This window comes from Stenella coeruleoalba (assembly GCF_951394435.1).
Source record: "Stenella coeruleoalba genome assembly, chromosome: 10".
In the NCBI taxonomy this organism is placed as follows: domain Eukaryota; kingdom Metazoa; phylum Chordata; class Mammalia; order Artiodactyla; family Delphinidae; genus Stenella; species Stenella coeruleoalba.
The window spans coordinates 44,223,054-44,232,755 of record NC_137156.1 but is presented as its reverse complement, the minus strand read 5'-3'; the positions used below and the strand labels follow the sequence as shown (position 1 = coordinate 44,232,755).

The 9,702-nt window shown below is 35.2% G+C and overlaps 1 protein-coding gene across 2 annotated transcripts in view; it reads left to right on the top strand.

Moving 5' to 3' along the window:
• Window positions 1-7,683: 7,683 nt before the first annotated feature.
• BMP5 (bone morphogenetic protein 5) overlaps window positions 7,684-9,702 on the top strand; it is a gene marked incomplete at both ends in the record, with an annotated part of 116,995 nt that continues 114,976 nt past the window's right edge. For both annotated transcript variants that reach the window (XM_079933906.1, XM_079933905.1), the window contains one exon: window positions 7,684-8,173. In XM_079933906.1, the coding sequence (XP_079790032.1) occupies window positions 7,684-8,173 (490 nt within the window). The remainder of the gene's footprint in view (window positions 8,174-9,702) is intronic.

The window sequence follows — 9,702 nt, the reverse complement described above, 5'->3', positions numbered from 1 at the left end:
ATGCTTTGGATTCAAAGATAATTATCCATTATGCTAGGTGTGGCCTGGCAGCAGGATATAATTTCAGTACCTATTTAGGTTATTTTCTTATATTTTCACTATAACACTGCATATCACATTCAAATTCAGAGTTATTATTGTTGCTATTTTTAATATATTAGCCAGAAATATTAAAAAGTTGTGAACGTTTCAAAAGTATTTGTATCTGCATCTGAAAACACTGATCTAGAGTTGGATTGATAGGTTACAATATTTTCTTCTATTTCTCCTGAAACAGCTTAAAAGCAAAATGAATTTATCCAATGGGAAGAATATTATTGTACTGCAATTTAGTGTTATCACTGCCTTGCTAATGAACATACAGTGATAGAAAATACAACCATTCTAGAAGGAAGAAAGAAGTGGAGATTAGGAAGGGGGAGGGTAGGATTACCCTGCAGGAAGAGAGAGGTGGTGAAAGGTGAGAGATAAAGGAAACAGTCACATACTTGAAAGAGAGTTCTAGATAAGGGAGCTAGGCAGGATAAGGCTTTTAAAAATGGAGACACCAAGATAAAGAGTTTATTGTAAAATGGAAGAACAAAAGATATCAAGAGAATGCAAGGGTGAAGAAGAGAAAATCAATAGCTCTTAAATATAAAAAGTACCTGGGAAATGAAGATGGAGAGAAGTCCCAGTGCCAGAGGGAACTTCAGAAATGCATGTGCAGCTCTGAGGAACTTGCGTGCATTCACACACGAGCACACACACACACACACACACACACACACACACACACACGACACACACAACCCTCCAACAACCAGGACAGTAGGAAATTTTCAGAAATGAACATACCCAGTATAGGCATGAAGGACACCTGCTATGTGAGTTAAGATGACTATTTTTTTAAATTGAATTTTAAAGAGTTATGTAATGGAGCAGCCCTTGCGATTCACCTTATGTTATAATCCAAGAAGGAACTGGAAATGAGAGCAAAGAAGACTGTGCGATAAACAGATGTCATTTTGAGGAATATATTCTTTCTGTGATGCAATAGCATTGTGTGTCTAAGAAATTGCATTTTAAGCCCAACATTCAAATACAGATATCTAAGGAAATTGTTCTAGAAACAACTAACCTCTAAATTTGGAAAGAGCGGGGGCTGTGTGTTTTATTCATTGCTATAGTAGGTGCTAAATAAGTTGTATTTAGTGTATAAATGGGTGCGAAAGGTTTTTTAGATGCAAGCATTTTGTATGTCTTTAAAAATTTAAACAACAGTTTATTGCATACCAGAGAATCTTAGCAGCAGTCAAGGAAAAATCAAAGGTCTTGTTCTAATTTGGAAACTCTATTGTGATACTGAAACAACCTCTTATGTGTGTAGTGGTTTGAATGTTGCCAAGACTACTTGTTAGGGGTTCTTAAATTTGGCTACTTATTAATCAGCATTAAAAAATATACTGATGTCTCCTTAAGAGTTATGATTTAATTGGTCTTCTGTGTGGTCCAGCCATTAGCTTTTGTGTGTGTGTGTGTGTGTGCTTTTTAAAATTAAGGCATAATTGACATACAACATTATATTAGCTTCAGATGTATAACGTGATTCAATATTTGTATATATTGCAAAATGATCAATATAAAAAGTCTAGTTTAGTAAGCTCTCCTCTCTTAGCAATGCCATTAGTATTTCTTAAAAGTTCTCCCTGATCCCCATTTATGATTGTAATGTGTAACCTGGTTTGAGAATTTATGTGTTAAAGGGATAGTGTTATATGCTTACAGCTTGAATGTTAATCATTAATGTCCATCCTCCTCATTATTAGTTATATTTCCTCAGCATATTTTGTCTTAGGGAACAGAGTTCATATCCTCTCATGTTGCAGAATAGGAATGGGTCTTGGGTGACATTTACACAATTTTTTTCTGTTGCTGTTGGACAGTTTTTGTGATATAATTGGGGCTAATTCATTAGACTCTAAATTTATCCTAAAGCTTTACCTTAAAATGTTTGATAAGGAGTGTATGAAATAGTGTCTATTTCCTATTAAAAAAAAGTAGAAAAATAGGGCTATTTAATTAAAGCATTATAGATAATACTAAGTATGCTATTGAGACACGTTTGTATTAGGTAAATAATTTAAAAATTTCCTTTGAATTGTCTCATTTTGAACATATCATGACTAGTGACATTTATAAATTGTATTTTCCACTGAGGACTAAATCACCGTTTGTGGGAATTATGGGGATACAATGGTAGTCATGTCTTTCATTGATCTGTAAGACTCCTACAAATTTTGAATTGGTTAGTATGTTGGCAGATACTTCTAGAGTCTTCCATTCGCTAAAGTGTGAAGGATGAAAAATGTGGGTTGAAAGACTTTGACTTTGGGACTCCCCAGCATGCTTTATCAAACGCCTCTTCCCACGCTTCAGGCATTTTCAGACTTCACTTCGTCCCAGTGTGTGTCTCAACTCTGTATATACCTGCTCGAGTCTTGGCAGATGTGGTGTTCATTGCTAATGTCTGTTAAACAAAAAGTGGTCACTTTCATGGCTTCTTGCCTTGTAATATGGGTCATAAAAACAGCACCAAAACCCAAAACTAAATTAAACAAATAAGCCATTACAAGTCAAAGGAATGAGATATTAATTGACAGGAACAGAAGTTGCTCTTTTGGGTCAAAGGCCACTTTAATTCAGTGGGGAGTCACCTCATCAGAGCTCCCTGTAATGATAGACCAAGGTATTTTGCAAGTGCTAATGTGACTCATTACATGATGTTTTTTTGACATTTGCACTCTGATTCACAGCTGTGGGATGAGGCCTGTAATAGACCGGTTTCCTCATGAAAGGAACCTTCCCTGGTGTAGGTGAGCCTACCTGTTAAGAGATACAGCAATTTGTAAACGAGTGTGTTTAATGAATCCTTGTAACTTATAATGTTTCCAGAGACTATTGCCCTTAAAAAAGTCCCTGGAATATTGTTCATCTTTGTTAAAAAATTGTCTCTTCAACAAATATTGATTGAGCTGCTAATATGTACTGTTTGACACTGATGAACAAAATAAACTCAGCCCCTACTTTTATGCTGCTTGCATTCTAGCTAAACTCTCAAGGAAAAAGTAGAAATATCTCTTGATTAACAACCACATTTAAACAATAATTTTATGCCCTTAAATCAACTGAAACTGTAATATATGTTTGTAAACTCTGTGAGGGCAAGTATCTTGTTTGATTTCTTTGTATATGTAAAGCATATAGCACATAGTAGTCACACATAGGCATTCAATAAATGCTTGTTGAATGAATAAATCATTCCAAATGCTGAGTTGTTGTGAATGAGTTTTTAAAATTATAAAGTGCTCTACAAATGAGATTATTCTTTCATGATTAACTATATAACTGCTTAATGGTCAACCTACCTAAATATTCTGTCAATTTGGATGATGGATAAAATATCTCCCCTAATCATTTGACTTACCAAATGTCTTGGGGTCAGTTAATTTGAGTCTATCTGTCAGATGAATCCTTAGAACAGTATTTTTCATTAACACCGTTTCCTTTTTAATGATAAATGTTGGTTCATTCTCACTTAAGTAACTGCTAGACTACCTACTCTAATGAAATAATATAAAACAATCTTAGGAACATGTAATAATACAAAGCATATTGACACATCCTCTGTTCACTTACAAGTATTACATGATGTCACCATTCATTAAAAAAAATAATACTAAATATTTTAAACGTTTTGGGTCACTATCTTTTATTTTTCATCTCCAAGGTTTCTTTAACAACTATTAACCGGACAGAAAGTGGAGGCTGGTATAGCCTCCACAATTACAATCCCTTTCAGGTTACTGCAGGCAAATCCAAGTCAGATGGTGGTGTTGTAACACCACTTTTTTCCTTCAGACCTTTCCTATGCACACCATATTCTCTGTTTGTATATGTGCTATGTTTGAGTGAACTGAGAGCAATTTCATATCACAGATTCTGCTCTGCTCTGCACTTGTGCATGTGTTCACCAAGAAGATTCTAGAAGATGGTGTCTCCCCTGGACTCTCCCATGGCTGTAGCCTCTTCAACCTCCTAAGCATTCTCACCCCTCACTTCCTCCAATGCAATCTAAGATAGCTTCTGCTTAAGAATTTTAAGATCCTATTCAGATGATTTTGAATTGTTTTCGAACTTAAAAGATAATTTAGAAGTGCAGACACCACTGACATTGGGTATCTGTCTTTCACTGCAGTCACATCTTTCAGTTAGGAATTTTTGTTTCAAGGAGAAACCAACATAACAACAACAACAAAACCCGGAGTGAAGTAGAAAGACCCACCCAGAACAGCACAGAATTACAAATGCTCCAACTTTCTTTTGAAGGGCTGGGGAAAATGGGATCAGTCTATCCGTTGTCAGTTTGCATATCCATGGACTAAATATGTCCAATTTTTGTGAGGGAAAGAGAAAAATGAACAGGAGGAATGGCAGTGGGGAAGGACTTCTTCCATACATTCGATTATCTGGTGTTTCCCACCAGAAGGCTTCTTATATTAGTATATACCTCAGGCAAATACTACGCCTGAGAGGTGGATTTTTACGAAGGCCCCTCTTCTTGGAATGTGCTTATCTTTAGGAACAATTCTTGTGATGCCCTGGATGTTTCTCCTGTCCCAACTTATTTCATACTGAATATAGTTCTTCAGTCTGTTCAGTGACTTATGCGACTTTTAAATACATGCTCTGAAATTTGGAACGTTTATACCTTGCCATTGCAGAATACTTAATCTTCTAAATTGCTCTCACATATTTACTTAGATACACAACAACCCGGCAATCCCAACGATGTGGTAAAACACCTTTACTTTTAATTAAAAATGAATCTGACTTTTCGTTTGGCGGTTAGCATTTCCCCTCTCTTCCTGGAAGGTTTTTTTTTCTTCTTTATTTTCTTTCTCTCTTTGCACATGTTGATCCTTTTGAAAAATGAATGTTTGCCAAATCTAGTCTGAGTTGGAAGGGAAGGTGGGGGGAGGGTGGATACGAGAAGTTCTGACCAAGAATGCTAGCAACTGATTTCCAGTCTAGAGGTAGGCTCTGTGCCTACCTCTGAAGCAATTAATTTACAATTACACTGATTGATATTATAAATCAGACTTTGGGAAAATGAGTTTGGGGGACTTGTGACACCTAGACTCATTTTTATTTTTATTTTTCTGTTGGATCTTAGGGAAAAAAGTCAGCACGTGTGGAAGATAAGAATTGTTTCTTCCTCAAGGGTAACCAATTTTTACTTGTAACTCTGCTGTGCTCTAGAGACAGGAAGCGAATTCATAACCTTGATCATTGCTTCTAAAATGTAGAGAGAAAAACTGTAGTATCCTTTATCTGGGATATGTTTAATAAATGCAGAAGAGAAATGGAGAAATTTTTTTATCCCCAAGTAATTGATTTGGATCTGCACCAATGGCCAAAAAGTTCTTAGTTTGGTTTGTATATGAAATCAACAGTTTCAAAAATTTTAGTGGTTTCAATCATTTCTTACTGAAACGGTATTCTTTCACCTCCTTTCAAACTGCCCTACTGCTATTCAACGGATAGCGATGCTACAGACGTTCTCCATGTATGTCAGTATTTGGGTCTGCTACTGTGGTATCCTACCTGGCTATTAATAAAGTATTTTCAGTAGGGCAAATATTCAACAGTGTCATCAAGTTTGCAGTAAGTTTGCATAAGAAAAATTATGCAGACAATAAGATTCCACAAGCCCTTTTGGTATCTTGCCTTCACCAATAAATTGTAGATTTATGAGAAACATGGCTTTGCTTTAGACACTCAGAGGAAATATTTAAAAAGAAATTAAATAAGAAACCGGGTGCCTCTAGGTAGAGTAAAGGAAAAACATTAAAATTTCATAATAGTTTGAGAATTTGCTCGATAAATCTGCAACTGGTATCAGAATGCTATCCCAGACAATGAAAGTACTGTGAGCCCTAAGGTTAAGGGAGAGCTTGTAAGGAAAATTATAGCTGCACAAAAACGTTGTAGACTTCCAAATTTTAAAGGCATTAAACATTAAGGATAAACACCTACTTTGCTCATTTCCCCGGATTAAGTATGGTATTTTAGAAAGGTGTGCACTTTCCCCATTATACCCATCAGATTTTAAAAACACAAATTTCAGTCTGCATGTAGTCATGAAGAATATTTGACTTGTGTTTATTTGCATGGGTCAAGGCAAATCAAAGTACTGAGTACAACTTATGGGAAATATCTAATTTGTAAGTCAGTTTACATTTCAACTGAAATGACTTGAAAGTTGAGAATCATGACACCATATCTTAGGCTATTTTTATTTCAAATGCACCGAGTTAACAAGAGAAATATGAATACACTTTTCTGCTTAAAATTTTGATGTTTGAAGATCATTATACCTGGGCTATCTCATCACCATTATGGAATTATTATAACTACTGCTTTGGGAGCTAGAATATATTTTCTGGTGGTGAATTCTCTACTGTATTTTATTCTAAAGAGATCTGGCTGTCATTAACAACAAATTAACCTCAATTTATGACGCTTCCTTTTATTTTTCAAGAAGTAAGCTTTAATAACTTATAAAAACTAGAAATAATCTCAAATACAGAACGGAGACATCTCATGCTAATTCAGCCACAACCTGAGACTTAATATAGAAGTGTATTAAATGTGTACTATTAAAAGAAAGATCTGAAAGGGTCCTCTATAAAATTGGTGACCAAATTTCCAGTCTGCCGCTTGAAAACTGGCTTTTTCCCCCGCAGAACTTATATGCTCCATGCATCACTGTGCTGTGTCAGATGCGTGCCTATAAAATTGCGAAAATGAAGTCTTTTCTGGTAGCAAAGGGGTTAAGTTCTTTTTGCTTTACCAGTTTCAAATTACAATGAGAAGCCTCTTCTTTCCCAGCAGGGTTGTGCTTACATTACTCTTTAGATCTCCCTTGAAGAGGGCTGGTATATTTGTGTCTGCTGGAGGTGGAATTAACAGTAAGAAGGAGAAAGAGAGTGAAGGGACTTTCAGGAAGGTTTGCAAGTAAATTCAGGAAAACACATTGACTTGAATAGTACAACCTTGAGTCTTGTTTTACCCTAAGACGACACAAAAGATGTTAAAGTTATCACCAAGCTGCCGGACAAATATATATTCCAACACCAAGGTGCAGATCAGCATAGATCTGTGATTCAGAAGTCAGGATTTGTCTTGGAAAGAGCTCAAGGGTTGAGAAGAACTCAAGAGCAAGTGAAGATCACTTTGGGAACTACAGTTTATTAGAAGATCAACTTCCGTTCATTCAAATACCAAAGGCCTGATTATCATATATTGATATAGGAATGCATAGGTCATCTGATCAAATAATATTAGCCGTCTTCTGCTCTATCCATGCAGCAAAAACTCTTAACAACTGTGGATAACTGGAAATCTGAGTTTCAGCTTTCTTAGAAATAACTAATCTTGACATATTCCAATATATTAAAATTAGGGCAGGAAAATCAATGAGGATGTGTGTTCAGAAATGTCACTGTCATGAAGAATAGGTAAATTTGTTTTTCAGCTACTGGGGAAATATACCTCCTAAGAACTTAGATTTTTTTGTTTTTGTTTTTGGTAAGAGGACAAGAACGACTAAAAAATATCAACTTTTGCTTTTGGACAAAAATGCATCTGACTGTATTTTTATTTAGGGGTATTGTGGGTTTCCTCTGGAGCTGCTGGGTTCTAGTGGGTTCTGCGAAAGGAAGTTTGGGAGACAATCATGTTCACTCCAGTTTTATTTATAGACGACTACGGAACCACGAAAGACGGGAAATACAGAGGGAAATTCTTTCTATCTTGGGTTTGCCTCACAGACCCAGACCATTTTCACCTGGAAAACAAGCTTCCTCTGCACCTCTCTTTATGCTGGACCTGTACAACGCCATGGCCAGTGAGGAGAACCCCGAGGAGCCGGAGTACTCTGTGAGGGCATCCCTGGCAGCAGAGACCAGGGGAGCCAGGAAGGGCTCCCCAGCCTCTCCCAATGGGTACCCTCGCCGCATCCAGTTGTCTCGAACGACTCCCCTGACCACCCAGAGTCCTCCTCTAGCCAGCCTACATGATGCCAACTTTCTGAATGATGCTGACATGGTCATGAGCTTTGTCAATTTAGGTATGTTGTTCGTTTATTTGTTAATCTATGTTATTGCGAAGTGGACGTTTTCCTAATGGTAAAGTAGCTGCCTGGTAGGTGGTCATGTTTATATATAGTCATTTTCTATAACTCTCTTCTCCAGCTTCTGTTTCCTTTCTTTCATTGACATAAAATAAGATTTTGCCTTAGGCAACAAAGTCATATGTATATATATATATATATATTTAATATAAAAAGCTAAAATTAAACACATCGTTTGGGTAAATTTGGGTCTTTTCACATCTTGTTAAAATTTCAACTTCGCTTAAATGTATGAATAAACAGGCAATAGTTTAAAAAAAGGAGAATTTATGAGGATAGCTAAGTTATAGGCAAAATAATAGTCATAGTAATAATAATAATGATGATGATGATGCAAGTATTTACAGATGGAAAAGTAAAAGTGACATTCTGGACCATTTTTTGGTTAGTAATTTAAAAGGCATATAAGTGTAATTTATATGCCACTTAAGAACTCTCATTTTAGTGAGGAAACTACTGTGAAAATATTGATGTGAAATTAATTAAGTTTAAATAATATTGTAAAAGATTACTATCAAAGACTTTCAGGGATAGATTCTGAAATGCTGTGAAAAATATTTTGGAAAAGAAGTTTCAATCTAACATTTTTTGACTGTAATGATTAAAATATATTATACTTCTTTGATTTTTTTCAGAGGCAAGAGAAATGTAAAACATGCTATGATGCTTTACCTATACAGAACTTTCCTTGTCATTTAAGATAAAAAAATTTCAATTGAAAAATTCTTTAATTAACAGGATGGTTAGAGAATAATTTTAAAAATTATGTTTTAGTGCTGATACTGACGATACCTAGAAAATTGATATTGACAATATCACATGATAAGTTAGTGCCCAGTATTTCATCTTGCAATAATATTAAAGAGTCACCACTTTAAAATGGTTTTACAGGGGCTGTAATTTTCTTTAAATTTTTTAGTAGTGACTGAAGGTGAAAATTTACTATCTTCAAACATTCAAAAAAAACCACATAGAGTGTATTTATTTTTGAAGACAAAACTTAATCAATACATTTAATCAATTTTAATGTTATAACTTTTAAAACTTTATTTTAAAAGTGCAATCTACTTGGACTTAAAATTGACGTTTTATTACACACCTAATTTAAAACTTCCTCAAATAATATCTCAAAAAATATTCTTTGAAAAGTCAGATAGCAACAAATCTTAATAACACATGATGCTTTTATAATATGTGTTGCTTAATATGCCCTGATCATTTGCTCTGAGCAATCCTAGCAGGAAGGATAAGGTGCCTAATAAATCATATGTTTCACGTTACAGGAGACAAAGCTCTCATTATAAGTTTTAGTAAGTCATCATTGGTTGCCTTAATCGGGTGTCATGGGGGCCTTTTCTTCTACATGTAATTAACAGGTTCCTTTGGAACTTTCAAGCCATTAAAATATATCTTAATTCTAAATTAGTTTGCTTTTTCTTCATGAGTGGCATGCAAATGTGACTCAT